At 36.5% G+C, this 22,354-nt stretch overlaps 2 protein-coding genes across 2 annotated transcripts; one reads left to right on the forward strand and one right to left on the reverse strand.

Annotated features, from left to right (window-relative positions):
* Positions 1 to 423: 423 nt before the first annotated feature.
* On the forward strand, positions 424 to 10,572 carry il12bb (interleukin 12B, b). The gene is made up of 9 exons (XM_026938844.3): positions 424 to 4,805; positions 4,952 to 5,036; positions 5,485 to 5,757; positions 6,667 to 6,769; positions 6,851 to 7,020; positions 8,758 to 8,933; positions 9,028 to 9,143; positions 10,098 to 10,128; positions 10,230 to 10,572. Exons 2-8 carry the CDS (start codon positions 4,952 to 4,954, stop codon positions 10,123 to 10,125), a joined length of 951 nt encoding a protein of 316 aa, XP_026794645.1. The 5' UTR covers positions 424 to 4,805; the 3' UTR covers positions 10,126 to 10,128; positions 10,230 to 10,572.
* Positions 10,573 to 12,693: 2,121 nt separating this feature from the next.
* Positions 12,694 to 21,732, reverse strand: ublcp1 (ubiquitin-like domain containing CTD phosphatase 1). The gene is made up of 12 exons (XM_026938743.3): positions 21,642 to 21,732; positions 21,007 to 21,061; positions 20,240 to 20,405; positions 18,919 to 19,010; positions 18,516 to 18,601; positions 18,297 to 18,412; positions 16,464 to 16,562; positions 15,465 to 15,502; positions 15,192 to 15,290; positions 14,322 to 14,438; positions 14,087 to 14,214; positions 12,694 to 12,918 (listed from the first exon to the last, which is right to left on the reverse strand). Exons 3-12 carry the CDS (start codon positions 20,391 to 20,393, stop codon positions 12,891 to 12,893), a joined length of 957 nt encoding a protein of 318 aa, XP_026794544.1. The 5' UTR covers positions 20,394 to 20,405; positions 21,007 to 21,061; positions 21,642 to 21,732; the 3' UTR covers positions 12,694 to 12,890.
* Positions 21,733 to 22,354: the final 622 nt, after the last annotated feature.

A 22,354-nucleotide genomic window follows, 5' to 3' on the forward strand; every position in this document is an offset into this window, starting at 1 on the left:
CTGGAAAATCTCTGACATTTGCTTATTGCTACCGTCGCCACTGCTGCCGTGGAGTTTCTGCTCTTATTATCTAAACCACATTATTTATCCCAGATCTCATCAGATCTGAAACTCTTGGTCACTGTGGTCAGGATAGCTTCAATCACAAAGCAGAACTGAGAGGATTTATTTTCAGTAGTCTCACCTGAATTCATGTGAACGTGTCTGTGGATGCACATTTTGTTCTGAGTGATTTATTCCAGATAAAATAAAACATCTCATCCTTTAGAGATTTTACAACATAAAATATTACACTGCCATGATATCTAGTTACGTTTACTCCAATTATATTATATTATATTATATTATATTATATTATATTATATTATATTATATTAGCAGGCCTGCCAACTGAATCTGGAATGATTTGCGCAGGTGTTTTGATCTCGCTGATATTAACTGATGCCACCTGGAAGCCCCGCCCCCTTCCCTCCATCTCACCTGCTCTCGACTGCTCTGGACTCGCGGCGCGCTCTCGTTTTCTCTCACGGTAAATGGAGAATGCTTTGAGTTCTTTAATTTGAAATGAAATCCATCAGTGTATGTTTAACATTAGACAATTTTATAGTTAACATCAGCTAGAATATTAGTTCAAAGATTTTGACCTAAACAGATAAGATAAGACATTGGATTACCAAATGTCAGGAGGTCTGAAGTGTCAGACGCATTACAACACTTTGGGCAGTAGATCAAAAGTGGAAATGTCAGCAATGTTGACATTAGACTACTGCTTGAAGCAGGATTATTTTGAAAATGTACCTGTTTTTCCCTGTTTACTACACATTACTGCAGAATCACCGAAAAATCCAGCTGAGTTTTCGTGATTGTCTCTGCCCGGTAAGCAGTTCCCGACTGCACAGATTATATTATTACACCTCTCCTACTCTCCTTAAACCTGAAATGGTGGAAATGCTCATTTTCCTGTCCTCTTTTAGGCTATCGGTTCTGGACGATTAAATTGTTCATTAAGATTTTTGAAGTGGTTCATCACAAGTACGGAAAAATCAATATCGCACAAACCACTTACAAGCCGTAGCCATTTCTTTTACCCCTGGCATCAGTCACGGAAATGAGACCTGATCGGCTTCCTGTAGACGTGGTGATTATACTTCCGACCTCATGAAACTAAACCTCAGTAATTATCTAGCTTTTTGGCACAGTTCCGGAGCGTGTCCGAGGTGGGAATACATCCTGGAGGGGACGCCAGTCCATCACACGGGACCATTCCGACACTCATTCACACACTTTTTCACACGCTCATTCATACACAGTGGAATGTTTTAGCTTTTAGCAGGTAGGAGGAACCTGGAGAACCCGGAGGAAACCCGTGTGTATACAGAAAAAAACAACTGAAACTCCACACAGACAAAACCTGAGCTGTGAGGTAGCAACACTACCTGCTGAGCTCTGCTGTGACATCATGACTACACACACACACACACACCTGTACCTTTCTCATTTTAACCGAAAATGAATCTTGGACAGCATTCACTGTCTTCTTAAGCCATTATTTTAGCAAACGTGCTCTCTACAGAACACGCACACAAAGCGCAGTCTGTCATTTTACAGAGGATACGGAAAGCGGTACCGAGACCGAGAGCGCTTACAACCGAGACTCCTTCCATAAACGTTAAATAAACGTCTCCTTGCAAAAAAACTTCACCACATCAACGATTATAAGAATTACTTTAATAAACAACAACCCGTTATTAAATCTGTTTATTATTAGTCTGTGATTATGCGGAGCATCCGCTGTACAAGTCCCTGTGTATGAGCTGTTACTATAGAAACAATAACGCAGCAGAACGTTGATTAAAATTAACGTTCATGTTACAGCCGGAACTACCTGTCCTGTTATACGAAAATAATTCACACCTTCTAACCAATCAGATTCGAGCATTCAACTGCGCTGTGGTATAATGCTTGCTAGAAAATAGCACACACTTTTTGCGTTATGTTAAGCAGAGTAATTTTAACTCATGACTGTTAATGAATACAGGAAAACACCTCCTGATTGGAAATGATGAGCAGTTATAATATTTTTAAATTTCCATGATTACAATATTGTGTTAAATGTTGCAATGTATCATACAGCTGATTATCAGCAGAGGCCGACTACTAGCGGTTAACCTCTAACACAAGAATGATGTTTATTTACGCCGAATACGAATACATGGTTTGGACTGAGGCGTGCATCGGGAACGAGATCCTGCAGGACGTGACGAGAAAGTTGCATGAGCGGGAGATTTTTATTTTCATGCAGTTAGATATGAAGCTTGTTGGACAAAGAAGGACCACGTTCATTAACACATATGTACATTCATCTTTAGTAATCGCCTGGTGCGGGCTGCACTGGTTTAAATTAGCAGTAGCTACGAGTTTGTTGGGAAATACAACTAAATAAATTTGTTTGAAAATATAGCAGGTAGGTATGATGAAGAATAAATAACTGCTTGATCAGCAGGATTAGAAGTGCCTGAGCTGAGATTGAGGAAATGTCTGAGCCAGATTTCACACACCATTTCTACCTCTGGGAATTTTTCCTCGTGATTTCCAGTGTTTCTAGTGCCAGACTGGAAGGATTCGTATTAAAAACAGCCTTTGGGTTTAAATTCAAGATAAAGATACGGATAGCGGAGTTGCTTTACACCCCTAATTTACATATAAGTTGTATTTGTAACAGGAAGTCGTAAAAGACATGCCAGGGACAATAATGGAGCATGTAATATGGATATGTGGAAAAAATGTCTGACTTGCATGTCTTTAGTTAAATGACTGACGTTCATCCAGTAATTCCAGGATGATTTTTAAACAACATGGACTTGTTAAGAAACTTGTTAAGCTTCTCAGTAAAAAAGATATTAAACTGTACCTTTCCTTGTCCCTTTAATATGTACCTTTTAGCTGGAAAATGATTTAAGGTACAGTACATGCACCTTTCCAGGTAAAAGATACACAGTGAAGGTATAAATTACCGCTAGGGCTGGGCGATATAACGATATAATATCGATATCGTGATAAATTATGTCACAGTACAGTTTTCTGAAATATCATGGATATTTTGAATTATTTAAAAAAACTTTTAATACAGACTCACTTAAATGTGATGTTATTCATTAAAATTGTAAAACATTTTTTAGATATTTTTTCCTCATTTGTAGTTAGTTTTTTTTTTAATGCCACACCGGCAGTATGGGAGAACACTTAGATATCGTGGATCGCAGAAATGCCTTTGAGACTCGTGATGTGAGATTTCTGTCATATCGCCCACCTCTAAGCATCACATCGAGACTATTTTTTTCTGAGAATGTTATATGGATCATTACCCGTAAAAGAAAGACACAATGAAGGGTCCTTACAATAAGAGCTCGCTGGAATTCCCTGTGTGTTTGGGTGAAAGTGTGTATTCAAGCCCGAGCTTGTGTGAAGACCCCATTACATGTGTCACAGTCATACAGTGATTCCGACACTGCTTCATTCTGCAAACACTCAGCTTCCTCTTACTTCAACTCATCACTTTCACCCCTGCACTTAAATGTGGGTGAAGTAAACATAATTCCTTCCCTTTTCACTATGCGTTCTCTGCTGCTGATGACCTCCAAGAGGAATCTCTGACTTCCCCTGCTACATTTTCCCTGCCTCGTATGCATGTGTATGTGTATTTAAGAATAGTCTTCATCTACCTTCTTGTGTAATTATTATTTCACTTCCTCACTCCAGCAGCACTGTCCCTGACATGGGTTTGAGGCTCTGATTTTTACGACATTTGTGGCTGATAGATTAACGACGGCAAAACATTTATGTGGAAGAATGGAATTTCACACGTGGCAGCTGGACGCCGCTCTTTCTGACCACGTCTTTTCCAACTTCAAGAGGACCAAATAAACAAGTGATAATTGGAAAACCACCCAAATAAACAAAACTAAGGACAGTTTTACTTCTTCTGTCCTACAGAACATAACAACAAGTAACAATGCTAACAGTGATCAAAAGTGCGTTACAGTGATATTATCACGGGATTGGGTGTTCTCAGACATGACGCTAAGCGCAGTACCTAAAACGCCCTTACCTGTGAGAAAATCACTTTAACACACAGCTTTGAGTGGCATATTGCTTTCATAAAACTGACACATAAAATCCATTGTTCAGTAAATAAATAACTGAATTTATTATTAAAAATATTCGTAAGAAACTATTCTTATGCCATGCAACGTTAAGCAACATATCGGACAAGGATTAGCGTATTCTATGGACAGAATAATTGCTTAAGTTCAACTTTTTTGAGGGTAAAAAAATGAAAACATTAAAAATGAAAACAACAAATCAGATTTTTGAACTGTCTGTTTTGATATGAAATGTGAATAAAAAAGGTACATAATTGGACCATGATTATCTTAAAGCTTTAAAAGAAGGAACTGTAAAGATACTAAAGCTGTACATTTGACATTTGAGACCAGGAATGGTACATTTTAGTGCTTTTTTTATTCTAAGCTTCTCTCTTAAAAAGTTAATGTTGGTGGTTAAATAAATGTCAGTGTGCCAGAGTAATTAGGTCATATGTGTAAAATTTCCAACTGGGTGATGGTGCTTAGTTCTTTGCTTATTGTCGATGCTCTTACAGTTCCTCATTATCGTTTGCATTGTCTTGTGCTGGGAATTTTTGCTTCTGTCTCACCTGCCTATAAATTCTGGTGAGTTTGATCAGTTGTTCATTGTGAGCACGGTTTCAGAAACTTCATTGTGCATAGACAGGGAAAAAAAAGAAGGTAGGATTTCTTAAATCTAATGTAAATGATTTGAGTTTGTAATATTTGACTTCATTGATATGACCTACATATTATTCACACTTACATGAACTCTGTGCACATGTATGGTCTTATACAGTGAATAATCCATTTGTTTGTCTGTTTAGATGAATTGGATTTACATCTTTGCCTTGCATCTAACCCTTCTTCACATCGGGGCCAGCAGTACCCTGAGGGTTATCAAGCCAAACGGTGACTATTAGCTTTATTTTCTTATATTATTTTACAAATCGGTATAAATCAAGTTGAAAGATTGGAGTTATAAGGTTCTGACAATTCTATGAGCCATAAAGTTTTGACCATCAATAAGGATCCAATGTAGGTTTCTGACGTTTGATTTTTTAATACTTTTAAACCATACTTTGGTGTTAAACCTTTCACACATACTATATAAGCTATTGAAATCATTAACTCATTAAAAAGTCATCTGGAATAGTATAATTCAGGGTCTCTATTCAAAGATCTAAAATAATCCATGACACTTTTCTTACATAACTTTTAAAAGTGCTCAGTATGTATTGGGCATGGAATGACTGAACTGACCAAGCATAGTACATTTCATCAAACTTATTCATCAGTATGTCTGGTATGTAGATGAAGCTATTGCTGAAAGTCTTATACCTGGACTAATTTGTTGCAGTTATTGCTTTGGAAGTAAATGGAAACCCGATGGAAAAAAAGACCTCAGTTGAACTGAGTTGTGGAGATCATTTCGAAAACACTGAGATCCACTGGCGGAAAAATCAACATAACATCCCTGCTAAGGGCAACAGTATATTAGTGACTATCGAGGCGATGCTGGGAGGAAACTTCACCTGCCACAGCGCATCAGGAGATGTTCTGAACCACACGCTGGTGCTGGTCAGTCCACTGGACTTTGAGAAAGCCATTCTGCTACGAAACGATGACAAAGGTAACTAAACAAAAAAGAAGCACAGGATAATTTACTTAAGTAAAAATATAGACATAAAAGTGATAGTTAAAAAGTTGCTATTTTTAAATGTACTTATTGTAAAAGTACTTAAAAAAAATGCTGAAAACTGAGTCTTATTACTTATCTAAAACTGTTAGAAGGTGATTTTCGTTGAGGCCATTTTGCCTGAAAACATCATTCAGTCTCTGTAAGTTTGCTGCACATACGCGTAACCGGCACTACGTAGCTTCCTAACGAATTAATCAGAAGTAAAATTAATAACCAGTGTGTGTAAACAACCAATATTTACCATTTAGCTAGAATTAGACTTGTTGTCTAGCCTTATGTTAGCTACTGGAATTTATGCTAATCTAACCTGACATTCGCAAAGAAAACAGGCTAACAGTTAAATATAGACAGTTAACATTGGAAAATTTGTGAAACGTACCTCAACATGCTTTTAGACGGAGTTCATGCCTTCTAGGGAGGTTAAAGGAGACGCCTCATTTTATACTAGTCTCTGTTTACTCCAGCGTACTGAAATATATTACTGAGGTAGGGCCCGGGACGCTCATCCTCATCTTTTTTTATCCACTGTCTTCAGACGCACACGGATAGCAATAGCACTAACTACACTGTGAGCATGAGAAGATCAGAGCAGATGATGAATTGAAGGTTTAAAAAAAAAAAAAGAAGTAAAAGTACAAGTATTCGAGTTACATAACACTCAAGTAAAGTATAAGTATGCCAAAATAATACTTAAGTTTAGCAACAAAGTACAATAACTCAGGTATTATCATTATTATTATTATTATTATTATTATTATTATTAATATTTAGTAACTGATTCTCCTGCATATCAACTTGTTTAGAAAGTTTTTTTTAATGGAAATCTTTCTTTTCATGTAGAATTCGTTACCTGCGTAGCGAGAAACTACAGTGGCCCGTTCCACTGCTCTTGGAAATGGGATCCTATAAGGAATGGAGTGGTGGTGTTTTTCAGAGCTTTTCGGTAAGGAGAATTGAAACCGTTACTCAAAACTGGCTGGACTGTTTTATCTTGTGTCCTCGTTGACTAAGGCGTCTTCCGCAGGAACTCGAGCGTTATCAACTGCTCCCTGGACGCTGATAACGCAGGCCTGACTTGTGAGGATCTGCAGTGTCCCTTCTCTGAGGAGGTGACTCGCATTAACCTCACCTTGCTGGTCCGGAACCAGTACCGCTTAGAAGAGCACCAGAGGACTTTCTTCATCCATGACATAAGTAAGAGCTGATGTGAATCCACTGTTCTACACCCTGAATTAGAGCTGCTTGGCTTTATTACGTTCTATTTTCTCCTAAAAGCTTTTAGCATGCTCAGGAACATCATGTGAAAAATGGTTCATGCCTTTTTAAGAGGAGAATATCCAAAAACTCTATATAAAATATATAAAATACATATAGTAGGAATGGAACTGTATGGGAAAATTCATAGTCTGATGGCTACACAAACCATTCATTCATTCATTCATTCATTCATTCAGGATCAGTAATCACTTTATCCTGTTTAGGACCGCATATCATATCATGTTTTTCAGTACATCACTCGTATCTTCTTAAAACTTTTCATTTTCAAAGTGCGTAGCGTTAAATTTCACGTAACGCTGCTCTAGCTGTGCACGTATCTAATTATGTGGTTAAAGTAAAATCATTGCATATTTTTTTTACGCTTTGTTAAGAATTTTTTTAACGCTTTGTTAAGAATCTCCTGTAGCTTTTATTAGTTTGTTAAAACAACGGGCCTCATTATTCAGACTGGCTACGAACAAATTTATTCGCAAATCATTCACAAGAGTATTGTAATCCAAATCGTATCACATCGTCAATTATACCATTTGAAGCTGCTCAGTCGAGGTTCACGTTAGTGAGTCTCCTTATACATAAATTTACACAAACTCAGCAGGATACGAAAGGTTTTACGAATAACAGGATTTTCATGAACAATTTACGAATAAATTTGTTCAGATCCAGCTTGATCACCGAGACGCAATGCCTGGATTTTTTTTGCTGCTCTTTTTTAAAAATCATGTGACATGCACCCCGAGTAGCATCATTCGCTGTAGATCAGCTCTACAGGTATAACGTCACATAAATTATATTTATTCATTCATTTTCCTCTATGCTGCATTTTGCCATGCTGCACTTTTTTTCTGAATGTCCTGCATTGTAACTAGAGAGTCACATCATTGCTACGTCACATTTGAAGGTTTAATGGTTATGTTGAATTTGAGAGAACTTTTAGAGCAGTGTCAAATCCAAGGCGTCAAATCCAAACGATATATGACAAGACGTGTATATATATATATATATATATATATATATATATATATATATATATATATATATATATATATGTATACACAAAATCACCTTGACATCCCTGAGCTCAGTGTGTAGCTAGTACAGAAAAGGGAAAAATAGTTGATCTTGATTGATTAATCACCCATCACTGTTTCTCACTACAGCAGCTGTTAGCCAATAAAAAGTGATTAAACAACTACGAGTCGAATTCATTTGACGTTTGTGGCACAACAATAACTACGTTGACCTTACCTGAACATCGTTATAGCGCAATTACATTGTAAAACACATTTCTGACAATGAATAGCGTCTTTGTGAAGTAATCGTGCTATAAGTATTTTCATAAAAGGTGTATATAATGAGCTATACTGCAGGTGTGTTACCATGTTGATCATAGAAATATTACAGGGCTGGTTTGAACCTGAAATCCACCCCTCTAGCCCCCGACTAGGCCGAGGAGAACCTTGCAGTAGAAATCTTTAGTGCAGAGATATGTTGATGGAGAGAGAGCTCAAAATCCTCACAGTTATTGTGTATATAAAATAGTTTCCATCACATGATGAGTTTGGAGACAGAGAAATTTTGTAACTGATGATTGTCATTCTGTATGTACACGGGCCACCTCCATTCCATTCTCTGACATTTTTCTTGATTGTGCAGTCAAGCCAGGAAAGGTCAGCATCACCAAGGCTGAGAATAACGAGTTCGAGTGGGAAGTCCCCAAAACGTGGAACCGTCCTTGTACGTTCTTCCCGCTGCGATATGAAGTGAAAGTGGTTTCACATCGCAAGGACTGTGATGAGACATCTCATGACCACGGAGGAAGCCATTCAGATGTAAGTGCATGTTCTAGACTATCAAAGTGTTGTGACAAAATATACTCTTAATTGACGTTCCAAATTAATAATATGAAAACCTGACTTGTCTTAGAGCATTTACGTTAGCGAGACCCAATATAAAGTCTCCGGCAAGAAGAGTTATACGTTCTGTGTGAGAGCTCAGGACGCCTTCACCAATAAAGTCTGGAGTGACTGGAGCCAGCACAAGTGAGTCCCTTTTATTTTCATGTTTTGTGCTTTTCTTCTTTAGTTTCTATGGATTGATGTTTAAACCAAAAATCTTGATATGTCATTATATCACACTGAGCATAATCCACAAAAGCTCCTTCAGCAAGTTTTGAGGAAATTTATAAAAGCAAACTCATACAATGATATTTAAATGTAATATATACTCACACACTGACTACAATGATCCAATTAACAGCACCGACGTGCACAAAATCATGCAAGAGCTTCAGTTAATGTTCACATCAAGCATCAGAACAGGGAAAAAATATGATCTCGTTGACTTTAGCTGTAGCATGCCAGATGGGCTGGTTTGAGTATTTCAGAATCTGCTGATCAGGAAGGTGACAGTAACCCAAATAAACACTCTTTACAACCGTGATGAGCAGAAAAGCATCTCGCCACCAGATCTTTTTCCGTTCTTAAACTGGAATGAGTTTGGGTGAGTCTGTAGCCTCAGATTCCTGTTCTAGCCTGACAGGTGGGGAACCCGATGTGATCTTCTGCTGTTGTAGCTCATCGACCTCAAGAGTTGCTTTTCTGCCCAACGCGTTTGTAAAGAGTGGTTATTTGAGTTACCGTAACCCTCCTGCCAGCTCAAACCCGTCTGAACATTCTCCTCTGACGTCTCTTCTCAGAACTGGGTGTGTTTTCATGTTTTTCGCACCATTCTGCGTAAATTCTAGAGATGATCTTGATCTGTGAAACCTGTATCTGCATGATTTTGTGCATTGCGCTGCTGCCACGACTGGCTGATTGGATAACTGCATGAATGTGCAGGTGTACAGGTGTTCCTATTAATGTGGAGTGTATATTTTGCAGTGTAATTTTTCACGATTTCACGATCGGAATTCATGTTTGTTTTTCTTATACTTCAAATATCAAACACAATATATTTGTATCACTGGCTCATAATGTAGTCTTTCCTTTACCAAGGGTCATCAAACATAAATCGAAAGAATAAAAGGTAAGAGTAAATAATCACATAAACTTAAACTGTGTAATTAATTCCTGACATTATTAATATATTACACTGTATCACTTATATATATTTTTTGTTTTTAACAGGGCAAGAAGAAAAGGTCCCACTTCAGTCTGACCATTTTACAGTCTGTTTATTTTTCCAGTATGATAGCTGTATATCAGTCTGCGTACTGTTAAAGGAAAATAATAAGTGATATTTTTTTATTCTTCTTATAATACAGGAATTTGCCAATATTTATTATTTATTAAACAATGACACATCAGCAACCTCTCTTTTTTCTTTCTTGAACTTATTATGACACACAATTTAGCTTGTCACATGAGCCAAAGTCCTGAAAATTTCCCCCCAGAGGTTAAAATTACAAATAAACGAAGTGCTGATACCGAAGCTTTTGTTCGTAAATGTTATGCTGCATTCGAATGAACTTGGAAATGGGAAGACTTACTTCACTGTTGTGCTACAAAGTGGGAAAAAAACATGAGTAATTTTAAAAGGTAAAATTAGTGATCATGAGTTTATGATGTATTTACTTTCTTGAAACTGAGACCAGTCAGTGTTCATAGCTTTAACCAACTAACATGATTTTACGGACTATAAACTCTTTTAAAGTAGTGAAGTGATAGCTGGAGGTTGGAGAACTTCCCGACTTTCCAAGTGGGAATTCCAAGTTGAGGGGTCTTTGTTTATTTCCTTGTAGGAGGCTGGAAATTCCGCATTACAAGCTTTAATCGGATGCAGTGTTAGTCCCTGTGAATGAGTTGTTACTGTAGAAATGCCTTAATATACACCAGCACTTTGCCTTTCAGCCGGCACTACTCTCAGGGAAAATAAATAGACTAATTAATAAATTAACTAGAAAATTAATCAACCTTCTGGTGAATCAGAAGACATGTATGAGATATGCATCATACTTTAGAGGATTTATACATTCCATTATAGCTATCCATTTCTCTCCAAAAAACAAAGTTTGGATAAACAAAAGAGAACATCCATCAAATGACGCTATATCCGAGTCTCCTAGGAGGTTCTACAGGAAATAAAAACATGTACTAGGTTCTAAGGGTCGTACAGGGTTCTATATTAAAGATTATAACGTAGAGTGTATTTAGGAAAGAGCTACTGTATTGTATTATTCAACAAGAAACGCTCACATTCAACACTCACTATAAAATCTTTTTTTTTTTTTTTTTTATTTAAACTCGAGTTGCATCCACTCAGTGCTCATGTCAGTGTTGTTGGAATGAAATTGACAAAATATTACGAGAGGACAGGTAGTGACGTGAGGTTACACAATTTCATATTACTATATACACAAAAACAACGTGAAAAAAATGTCAATTGTCAAAAAACAAAACTGTTTGTCTGCCAAACAAACAAACAAACAAACTAAAAAAAACACTAGATCAGCACCCAAACACTGAACAAAACAAACACTATAAACAAATCATTAAATAAGTCAATAATAAATACCAGAAACAGTATTTATGTAAACTCTTAGATACTCCCCGTCCTCCGTTTAATGACTTTAATGAATTTACTGCTGTGAGGTCAAAAATAAAAATCAGCTCATTTCTGGAACGCAGAGAGAGAGAGAGAGAGAGAGAGAAAGACAGACAGACAGAGAGAGACAGAGAGAGAGAGAGAGAAAGACAGACAGAGAGAGAGAGAGAGACAGAGAGACAGAGAGAGAGAGAAAGACAGACAGAGAGAGAGAGAGAGAGAGAGAGAGAGAGAGAGCTTATTGCATGTTTATGTTTTTAATTTTGCTGTCATGTTTTCTGATTTGCTGTTGTTTTTAGTTTAGCTTTTAGTTTTGTTGTGTTTAATTTTTCTGATGTTTTTCATGTTGTATTTTTCATTTTGTTGCTTTGTTGTCGTTTTTTTAGATTTACTGTCGTTTTTATTTTTGTTCTCGTGTTTTTCATTTTGCTGTTTTTTGTTTTGTTGTTTTTCATTTTGTTGTTTTAATGTTTTTAAATTTTGTTATGCTTTTAAGTTTTTATGTTTTTCGTTTTGTTGTCATGTTTAAGTTTGTCATGTTTTTCATTTTGCTGTCATGTTTTTTGCGTTCTGTTGTCATGTTTTTTGTTGCTGTCATGCTTTCAGTTTTGATCCTGTTTTCTGTTTTGCTTTTGGTTTTGTAATGTGTTTTGCACTTACAAGTCACAATGTTTAAATGTCAGTGTAAATGTGACCATGTAAAAGCTTTTCCCAGACCATGACCCAAAAATTCCGAAATGTGTGTGCGAACTGAAATATTCAGCGCATTACATTACGCTTCTTAAATGTAGAACCTGGCTGTAATAGAGGCGTCAAATTAATAAGAGAAATTTGTCTCAAAAATATAAAGAAGTGCTAAGAATATTTATGGATTTGTGGATGTAGTTCGACTTGCACCAAGCAAGACTTTATTTATTTATTTTTTTAACAATATGTCATTTATTATAAATGTACCCTTTTCCGAGACTGTTATGTTCAGTGCCTCAGAGCGATGTTCGACGATCAGAGGAGAGAGGATGCAGAGAGGGAAGACTGTTACGCTCGCGCTACAGTTGTTGCTTGTTTATTTAGCACACGTGTGTGACTGTAAAGGTGAGTCCTTTTCCTTTCCAAGACAGAGCGAGCATGGCGAGATGAGAGAGAGAGAGAGAGAGAGAGAGAGAGAGAGTTGGCAGGAAGTTGTTTGGTGATGGCTTGTGGGTGTCCAGCATCACTTGTTCTTCAGGATGAACGCTCCAGCTGCTTCATTGGCTCTGCTTCTTTGAGAGGTACCTGCAGGGGTCAAAGGTAAACACCATCATCATCATCATCATCATCTGATTTCCAACCAGCAGGTATAACAGTCACAATTAACGCGTACTGACGTAATCGTTACGTTTTTTTTAAACTCCAGCTAAAACATGACTAGATTTAGTACATTAGTTCGCTTTTAATACATTTTCATTTGTGCCACTTGTATCTCTACTATCTACTATCTACTGCAATTTAATCTCTGATTTTTACTTAATTTTATTTTATTATTTTCCTATTTTTCACTTATTTTATTGTTTTTATATATTTCTATCTTTTTTTTTGTTGCCTTTTTTACTTCACTGCTGGTGAAGGAACGACTGTTTATAGCTGCTACAACGTAAGCGAGAACGGGAACTAACTTGTTTCTTGGGCGCATCACAACATTAAATATAACTATAACTCTATATTTACTGTATGTTTCTTTAATTCATTCGTTCAAAAAATATTAAAATATTATACTAAATATGTTATTGTCAAATTGCTGTGGTAAAAGAGGAATAAAACACTTACGGTTACGCTGTTATAGGCAAATGATCAACGCTGGGGACAGAACAGTAACTCCGTATAGCATCAGGACGCATCACACTATCCTGTTGTTCATTATTTTTCTATACCAGCACACCCCGAAGTGTTTTATTCCTTATATAACCTTTAACAACATGTAGGATTTATACATTTATGTATTTATACATTGTGTCACGTCTTCATTTTGCATAATTTAAAATCTAAAATCTGAACAGAAAAGACAGTTAGAAAAGACATCGCTCCCTGTTTGAGAAAACAGAAACATCATGATGACTTGTTTAATAATGTGCGGTACGTCTGGATAGAAACTGAAACGCATGCTTGTACGCTAGTCATTTATTAAATAAAAAGGAAAGGAAGATTGTTCTTTTCTTCCATGTGATCAAAAAGGATAAGAATGGTAACTAAATAAAATAAAAACGATACTGAAACGACACAGTGGAAGCTCGGACGCTAAGGTTTTGCAGTAATGACCAAGAAGTTCTGCGTCACATGACTGCCAGAGAGTCACTGCTGAGCCGTGGCTTTAGACTCGGATTAGTCCGCGAGTCATTTTGGATAAAAGTGTCTGGAAAATATGTAACTAAGTTTGTCGTTTAGTTGGAATGTTGTTTACACGAACCTTTCCCAGTGCTTGTGGTTGAGACCGGAGAAGTCGTCCAGCTTGGCGATCTCCTTCAGGTAGTGAGACAGTTTGAGAAGCTCCTTGTCTTTCTCTCGGTTTAAGTGCGCCTTCATAAACGGTCTAATCTACACACACACACACACACACACACGAAAATAAGTAGAATAGTGTTATTTTTCCGTAACTGAGATACGTTAGTGTGTGTAGTGCGGAGTGGACAGGCTTCTCACACCTTCAGTCCATTTTGTGGGTTCATGAGAAAGTTCCGTCCGATGTCGTCGAACATGATGGTGTTCTTTCGGTTGTAAAACTCGCCGTACTTTCCCCAGATCACTCCAAGCGGCTTCACCTAAGAAGAACACAAGGGCACATGACACAATCAACTCAAAACTGTTTTCCTCTTTTATTTGCACTGGTACCTAATACAGGTGTAAACCTCGAGCTTCCAACGCGATACAAAAACGATTCGATAGTTGAAGATAAATCTGAATCTGACACACGATACGAAACGATACGATACGATACAGTTCATTATCCTCCTATCCATATGTGATCAGCTTTTATTCAGAACCTGGAGTAGGCCTAGTGTTAATTCGTGAACGAAGATGACGTAAAGAAGGACTATTTTAAAAACTATTTTATTTTAGGATCAATTATACATTATACCCCTAGTAACTTTGAATTCTAACAACCATACATGTTATTACTTCTGGCTGTTTGTTAATAATAAGAACCCTTGTACCTCTGCTCATTCATGCAATGATCCAATCAGCCAATCGTGTTGCAGCAGCAGCAGCAGCGATGCATAAAATCATGCGAGAGTTTCAGTTAATGTTCACATCAGAATGGAAAAAATCTCAGTGATCTTGACCGTGGCTTTGGCGTGGATGTTGGTGCTAGATTAGTTTGAGTATTTCAGAAACTGCTGATTTCCTGGGATTATTCACAAACAACAGTCTCTAGAGTTTCTACAGAATGGTGCGCCTTGTTGATAAGAAAGCTCAGGCTGGTTCGAGCAGACAGGAAGACCACGGTAACTTAAATACGATAATGAATTTTTTCTTTTTAAATGATCGAGTGTGAGTATAGTGCGCTACTTCACCTCCACCACGCCTCTTTTAGGTGTGTGAACCGTGATCATGGCTCCACTATCCAGCATGAAGGTGATCTTGTAGTTAGGGTTATCTGACACACCAAGCTCCTGGGATAACACACACACACACACACACACACACACACACACACACACACACACACACACAGGTCTGAGATTTCAACAACTGTATCAAACAGAAATTTCTCATTTACAACCAAATAACCTCAAACACGTCAAGTTCCAAAATAGCAGAATTGAAATCTTCGCGATTACACATACTTTCATTTTGGCATCGATCCACTTCATGCTTGTTGCAGCTGTAAAGGAACCACAGAGAAGGTGAAAAAAGTTCAGCTTGTATTTTCATCCATTAGAAATGACAAGTTTAAAATGATAAATTAATGTTAAATAATCTGAGTAAGTACTGTTGTATGCGCCAGTGAGAAATATATCGTTGACCTATCACATTGTAAAGCAAAAAAAAAATTACTATAGTATCACTGGGGACAAATATGACATCCAAGGGAAATTTTGTTTAGCCAGAAATAATTCTTTTCCATCGAAACAAACTTTAGGCAGAGAAACTGATTATTAATCTGATGAAGTAATTTAAAAAGTAAAGGTCGATTTCCCTACTAGCGTGAAATTTCCGACGGCTTTTCAGTGAGTCGCAGTAAGGGCTGAGCGATATGACAACAGAATATCGATATCGTGATAAATTATGTTACAATACGCTTTTCTGAGATATCGTTGATATCGTGATAACCTTGTTATTTTTTTTTTTAAATAAGATTAATTACAAACCGACAGCAAGTTGCTGATTTGATGTTAAAATTTTATTCTTAATCATTATAACTATAAAATGTTAATAAAACCGTTCCCTTTATTTCAGTGTTAATTTTTTCATAAATAAATAAATAGAACTATATGTTTATATAAAAATATATAAAATACAGGTTTTTCTCTTTTAAATGCAACACTACTGTCTTGCTGGTGTTTTGTGAGCAAACCTATATTTCATAGAAATTCCGTTAAGAATCGTGATGTGATATTTTTGTCACATCGCCGACTCCTATCTGGAGTACAAACATCGACTTGAGGAACATTTCTCTTAATCTCTTATATGAATAATGATTTCACATGTTCCTCAAGACGACGACTTTACTCCAAGTCAAGGTTCTGCCTTGAAAAGCTACTGAACACGTGCGTAGTTCTTCAAAATAAAGTTTATAGAGTTACGTGAAACTTTATACTCGTAAGGAAGTCTTGACCACTCACACCAGATGACAATGTCGTAGTCTTCGTACGCAGATGTGAGGAACTCGTGGAGGAACGGCCTCATGAGCTCTTGCCCCGTCTCGGCACACGACTTGTGATCTAAGAAGAGTGAAAAATATTCACAATCTCAGCGCTACATAAAGCGATACACAATTTTGAAACTTCACCCTCTCTGGACCAGCTTGGTTCAGAATCTGGGATAAGCTTAGCGTTAACTCTCGAGCGACGATGACGTAGAGAAGGATTATTTTAAAAGTATCAGAATTAAACGCAGCTTTAGGCAGCACTACTGCAGGATGTTTGCTGAAATTACTGCATGAATGGAAACCATTTGCAGAAAGCAAAAAGGAAATAAAAACAATTTTTGTAAACTATAAATTTACAACTGTATGATAGTTACTGACTTGTTTAATTTTTATTTCTATGTAAATAAGTACATGAGTAAGTGCGTACGTATGGACATAAGTAAACGTATATAAATAAGTAAATATGTAAGGACGTAAGTTATTAAGTGAATCTTAATAGTGATTACGTACGTGCTTACTTATGTACATACATACACACTTACTAACTTACGTACTTATGTCCTTGCATAAGTACTTGTTTACATACGTGCTTATTTGTGTGTAAGACGTAAGTACGTAAGTTAGTAAGTACGTATTTTTGTCCATAAGTAAGCACTATGAAAATCTGTAAGTAAATAAGTAAGTAGGTAATTTAAGTAGGTATGTACATAAGTAACCCTGTACGTAAAACAGTACGTATGCAAGAACATAAGTAACTACGTAAGTTAGTAAGCGCGTACGTATGTACATAAGTAAGCGCGTACGTATGTACATAAGTAAGCGCGTACGTATGTACATAAGTAAGCGCGTACGTATGTACATAAGTAAGCGCGTACGTATGTACATAAGTAAGCACGTACGTAAATAAGTAAGTAAGTACGTAAGAACAAAAGCAAGCAAGTAAGTAAGCATGTAAGTACACAAATATGTACATAAATAACAATGTATGTAAATAAGTAAGTATGCGAGGACATAAGTAAGTATGTAATTATATTCGTAAATAAGTTAGTATGTACGTACATAAGTAAGCACTATATAAATAAGTAAGTATGTAAGGACGTAAGTAAATTAGTAAGTAAATCTTAATAATGATTATATATGTGCTTACTTATGTACATACATACACACTTAAGACATAAGTATGTAGGTAAGTGAGTAAGTGCATATTTTTGTACATAAGTAAGCATTTATGTAAATAAGTAAGTATGTAAGGACATAAGTATGTAGGTAAGTTAGTACGCAAGTACGTACATAAGTAACCATGTACATAAATCAGTACGTAGGCAAGAACATAAGTAACTACGTAAGTTAGTAAATGCGTATGTATTTACATAAGTAAGCACGTACGTAAATAAGTAAATATGCAAGAACAAAAGTATGTAAGTACGTAAGTACATAAGTAAGTATGCAAGTATGTAAATGAGTACGCAAATATGTACATAAATAACAATATATGTAAATAAGTAAGTATGTAATTAAGTTCGTAAATAAGTTATTAAGTATGTACGTAAGTAAGCACTATATAAATAAGTAAGTATGTAAGGACGCAAGTAGGTAAGTAGCTAAATGTGTAAGTATGTAAGTACGTACGTAAATAAGTATGTAATTAAGTAAATAAAGTTGTTAGATAGATAGATAGATAGATAGATAGATAGATAGATAGATAGATAGATAGATAAAACAAGCATACAATAAACTAAACAGGCATTATATTTTTAATCCAGCAAATATGATAATTCAGAAATCAGCTTGACTCGTCCCGTCTCACCAAACAGCGTGTAATCGACGTCTAACACGAGTAACCTCTTCCCCTCTCTGGGTGGGTTTAACTCCTCCACTTTGTACTCTTTGACGCGGCGTGCGATCTTAGCCAGGTTCTCCTCTCTGCATGTAAATGTTCAGGTATAAACAGGAGGAAATGGTTAAGATGTGGCGTTATGGCAGATAAACATACGCAGGTGATTTGGACGTGTTTCCAATAACGCACCTGTTTTCCACCTCGATCACCTCCTCTTCAATGTCAAAGTCATTGATGACATCATCGCTTTCAGGAGGAGGAGCCAGGACGTCTTCCTTCAGGGGAAAACACAAATGGGAGACTAAATTTTTTTTTAAAACACACAAACTAAGAAACAAATTCCAAAAATATATGCAAAGACGACATTGTGTGGGCATTCGCCATGGCAACAACAACTGTTTTTTTTTAATGTATATACATATAATCATATAATCTATTATGTTCCCTTTTTACCTGTTATTTTATTCTGTGTTAGTGGAGCAACTGATAAAATCTTTCTGAGATGAATATAGTTCTGGAAAAAATCGGTAGTAATCTAACTCCACAGCACTCTTAACTTTCTTCTCCATCATACAAGGTGTGAAAATCCTACCAGACTTTCCTCTCTGCTGCCCATCATCATAATCTTGGTGTTGGGTTTAAGCTTCAGGAGGCCGAGCTTCGTGTCATTATCGGCTGGTTTACCTGCAAACAGACATCAAATCAGCACGCTTACCCTGAGACAGGCAATTTAATCGTCTCTACACGATATTACACTGCTGCGAGATCCACTGACGTTTACTCTCAATATATTATATTAATTTAACACCAGAGTACGCTAGTATGAATTATCACGCCATGTCTTTTTCTCCTCAATAAAACGAGAGATGATCCAATCATCATATGAATCTGGAATGATCTGCGAAGGTGTTTTGTTCTCTCCGATGTTAACTGACGCCACCTGGAAGCCCCGCCCCCTTCTCCTTCCCCTCATCTCACCTGCTCTCGACTGGACTCGCGGCGCGCTCTCGCTTTCTGTCACGGTAAATGGAGAATGTTTTGAGTTTGTTAATGTGAAATAAAATCTATAAGTGTGTGTTCGACTTAGCTAACATTAGACACGTATACAGTTAACATCAGTTACTATATTTATTAGAGACGCCACTGAAACTTTTCGGCCAAAAATGGTCAAAAACTGCACTTTTGGTTTTTTGGCTTAAAAAAAAAAAAAAAGATGAAATTTTTGACCGGAAATTTATAAAATAGTTTTACAATGAAGTGTCAAATCTAACACTTTACAGATAATGTTAATGATTATAATTAGAGATTATAATAGTGAGTAAGTATGTAGTAATAGTGATTAGAATATAATTAAATACACTGGTTTGGGTTTTTTTTGTTTTGTTTTGTTTTGAGCAGCAGATCAACAGTGAAAATGTCGGCCATCTTGGACATCAGACAACCGAGCTGTAAAAAGATTATATTAAAAATGTACTGTTTTGTTTACTTTGCATTGCTGCGGAATCACTGCAGAGTTTTCGTACTTGTCTCTGCCTGGTAAGCAGTTCCCGACTTCACAGATGGTAATATTATTACTCCTCCTCTACTCTCCTTAAACCTGAAATGCTAGAAATGATCGTTTTAGTGTCTTTATTCAGGCTATCGGTTCTGGGAGATTAAATCGTTTAGCATGATCGTTTAAAATGGTAAATCACGAGCAGGGACAGGACAGTATCGCACAAGCCCACTCTGCGTTCTCATTAACAAGCAACATGTCGCCGGTGTTGCTTGCGTTTTGTCGTGGATGTTATGAGGTGCTAGCAGCCAAAATGGTTATTATCTGGTGTAAAATTCACATATAAGAGATTGAATGGACACTAAACACAGGTAGGACGTCGAGCTGTAAGAGTAAAGGTCTCTCTGAACAATTTTACCTCTGATCTTCAGACCCAGCAGTTTCTGGCGTTCGGGCAGGACTCCAGTGAGAGATTTAATGGACTGTTTCAGGTCCAGCACAGTGTCGTCTTCTGACAAAGCGCTGATGGAGTACTCCTGTCCTCCCCACTTTATTATCACCGACAGAGACATGATGGGGAAAATCTGTGGAGGAGAAAAACAACAATGAACTCCTGATCATTGGCTTCAAACAAAGCCTTCAAGCAAGGACTGTCTGGTCTGAGGTGTAAAAATGTCCGCTAAATATCCCTGCTGAAAAAAAAACAATAGAAACCATCACAGAAATTCTAATGCTTTCCACCAGAAATACCATTACAAACCATCAGCTAACCATTAAAACCATTACAGCTCATTAATGGTAACCACTGGACGTAAGATGCCACCAATAGAAGGCAAGAGATTACCAGTAGAGACCCAAAGGGACCATTACAGCTTCCATTAAACCCAAAACAATTCCCATTATAACCATTAAAACCAATACAATTCCCATTATAACCATTAAAACCAATACAATTCCCATTATAACCATTAAAACCATTACAACTTCTACGAGGGTTTCTATTCTTCTTTTTTCAGCAGGAATATAACTGTAACTATGCATGTAAGAGTCAGGTTATGTGTCTGTATTTATAAAAGTCATTACATTTATAATGCATTACAGGTTGATGAAAATGTTTGCCTTGCACATTGGAGCTCAGCATGTACAAGTTTTGTTTTTTTTTTTATAAAAATAAGTAAATAATACCGTTTTACAGGATGCTGGGTCACCTTAAAGACAGTAACACACCAAACTCTCCAATCTGAAACACAAATCATATAAAAAACACTGAAATCCTGAACAAATCACTAACAAATCACACACTTTTATTCATGACTTCTGAGTTTTATGACTTATACTTTAACTAGCTGCTTACTTAGGCGTGTGTGTTACAAGCTTTGCTGCATATATATATATATATATATATATATATATATATATATATATATATAATTTGTTCACTTTACATAGAAACATTCTGTTTTTCAGTATACATCGCTATAATGACACCAAAGTGATGAAGAAACTGAGCCAATTGTCTTTGTATGAACATTAGTTGCTAGCTAGCTACCGGCTCAATCCCAAACGGCGCCCTTTAGCATATGAAGTGCACTACATAGGGTGCAGCCGCCATGTTTTCCTTCCTTATAGAAAACTTACGGCAAGTTACAAGGAGGTGATTTGGGACGCAACCGCTGCTTTCTAATCACCGTTAAAGCAGGAATGTGCTGAGTTTATTAGGATTTATCAGCGCCTGCGATTTCTTCTTCTGCTTATTTTATTACTAATGTTATTATTAATATTATTGTTTTTATTATTATTACTATTATTATTTCACTTACATCAAATAGAGTTCATTCTGTTGATTTCCATGGAGCATGTTCTTCTTCGCCCTCCTTCTTTCTCCATTTATTTGCTGTTACATGAACTCAATACCGCCACCTGCGGCCTGGAGGGGAATTACAGAGGAATCATGGCGCACTTGTTTTTTTTTTTTTTTTTATTTACTCTATTAAATACATTATGTGAGCTTTATAAATATAAATAATGCTCACACACATTAGTGACAGGATTATATTATGGATTGTGTTCTGCATTTTAGTGTGTTTGGTATTTAATGAGTTAAGTTTACATGTTATGTTACCATGTTCTTTTGTAATGATTTTTTTCATCATGACCTTTTTTTGTTTTGTTTTGTTTTTTTGTTTATTTTGTTTTGTTTTACACCAAACTGTCCAGGGACAGCGAGTGAAAATCAGCCATTTACTAAATCTGCCACTTTTACATCATAAACACTGATGTGATTAATGTGCATTGTCCCTGTTAAATTAATAAATAGAGTAAAGTAAGTAAATAACTCAACAATCAGGTTACTGGAGGTTAACAAAAGCCTTCTCATGTGAAAAAAACATATTTAGGTACGATACGAAATCTTTATTGACACTATACAACGAAGGAGATAATTATTAAGAATTCTTCATTCTTAATTATTCGTAATAATGATTAAGGAGATAATTGGAAATTTGGACTTGTCAGCTATTGCAAAATGGGAATT

The sequence above is a fragment of the Pangasianodon hypophthalmus genome, chromosome 15 (assembly GCF_027358585.1).
Source record: "Pangasianodon hypophthalmus isolate fPanHyp1 chromosome 15, fPanHyp1.pri, whole genome shotgun sequence".
Lineage (NCBI taxonomy): Eukaryota > Metazoa > Chordata > Actinopteri > Siluriformes > Pangasiidae > Pangasianodon > Pangasianodon hypophthalmus.